The following is a 1,590-nucleotide window of genomic DNA, read 5'->3' on the forward strand; positions in this document are numbered from 1 at the left end:
GACAAAATAAAAGGAGATCTCGGACAAACAAACCCGAAGGAACACACATGTGTTGTGCCGAGGAATAGCTCATCTCATGCAAAACATGCTACTCCCTCCATTCCTAAATACTCTTTGTACAGATTTCACTATGGGCCACATACGGAGCAAAATGAGTGAATCTACGCTCTAAAATGCATCTATATACATCCGTATGTGGTCCATAATGGAATCTCTACAAAGACTTGTAATCCTTCCGTCCTGAAATACTTGTCAAAGAAATACATAAAAATGGATGTATCTAGAACTAAAATACGTCTAGATACATCCATTCCCCCGACAAGTATTTCTGGACGGAGGGAGTATTTAGGAAACGGAGGGAGTACAAAAGACTTCTTGTTCGTTTCAAGGAAAAGAAACGTGAAAATTCAATAAATTACCATCATGCTGGAAAAATGAATACAGGTCCAGCAATAAGACACATCATGAAATAACTAATGGTCAGAGGCACAGCCAGAATGATTCATGGGAATGCATTTAGAGCAATTCAAAAGAGAATTGATGAATAATACTATTTGAATCGAAGAAGGGTAAATAATTTCTCAAACATCAAGCCTGCGAAAAAAAAGTGCTCGCTCAGTCATATGATCAGGTCTACCAACATCGGCAGCGCACTTCTTGCCATTATAACGAAATTTAAGAGCATATAATAATTCCATTAACAATTATTATTGTTGTTAACAGGAAATAATCATTGTTACAACATGTTCGATTTCTCAATTGTACAAGTGAAATCGATGATAGTTTTAAGAATACAAAATGAGAATGATTTGATGGAGGCAGGTTATAGAGTATGGTAAAGGTGTTCTTGCGATAGGAATTACCAGTCATGGGATTCGGGATGAGAAACAAGAATATCTGAGACCAAACTATAACCTATGTATATTGTCATGGTCCAGTTCTGCGGAAGCAGACATTTCCGGGAAGAATCTCTTCCACTGGAACCAGCTCTTCAACTGGAACAGCAAGAACCTTTTGCGTTGGCGGATGATTCAGCAACGTTAATAGTCGTTCCTTGCATTGAACGGCTGTTGGCAGCAGCAGACTCCTGTGCTGCAAGTGCTTTTTTGCTTACAATCTGGTGAATTTCACTCAGCACAGTATGGAATGCCTTCTCCACATTGATTGCCTCCAGTGCAGATGTCTCAAGGAACGACAGACCTTCTGTCTCAGAGAATGCTTGGCTGTCTTCCTCAGGAACCGATCGTAAGTGGTTTAAGTCTGACTTGTTCCCAACCATCATGACAACAATGTTGGCATCTGCATGATCCCGGAGCTCACGGAGCCACCTCTGAACATTGTCGAAGGTCTGCCTCTTTGTTATGTCAAAGACTAGGAGTGCTCCAACAGCACCCCTGTAATATGCACTAGTAATTGCACGGTATCTCTCCTGACCAGCCGTGTCCCATATCTGTGCCTTCACAGTCTTTCCTTCTATCTGCCGCAAAACCAAATTAAACTTCTGCTGAGCTTCACTAGAAGAATATGTATTTAACACGGGTATAGAACACCAATAGGAAAGGAGTATTATTCCAGTGCTAAACTCACCAC

General features: G+C 40.8%; 1 protein-coding gene across 1 annotated transcript; it reads right to left on the minus strand.

Annotated features, from left to right (window-relative positions):
• Nucleotides 1-689: 689 nt before the first annotated feature.
• LOC125526544 (ras-related protein Rab11C-like) lies at nt 690-1,480 on the minus strand (the record flags this gene model as incomplete). Its single annotated transcript, XM_048691223.1, is given in 1 exon segment — nt 690-1,480. A coding segment is annotated over 1 exon segment (489 nt), but the record flags the coding sequence as incomplete, so codon positions are not given.
• Nucleotides 1,481-1,590: the final 110 nt, after the last annotated feature.

Source organism: Triticum urartu, unplaced genomic scaffold (genome assembly GCF_003073215.2).
Source record: "Triticum urartu cultivar G1812 unplaced genomic scaffold, Tu2.1 TuUngrouped_contig_10436, whole genome shotgun sequence".
Lineage (NCBI taxonomy): Eukaryota > Viridiplantae > Streptophyta > Magnoliopsida > Poales > Poaceae > Triticum > Triticum urartu.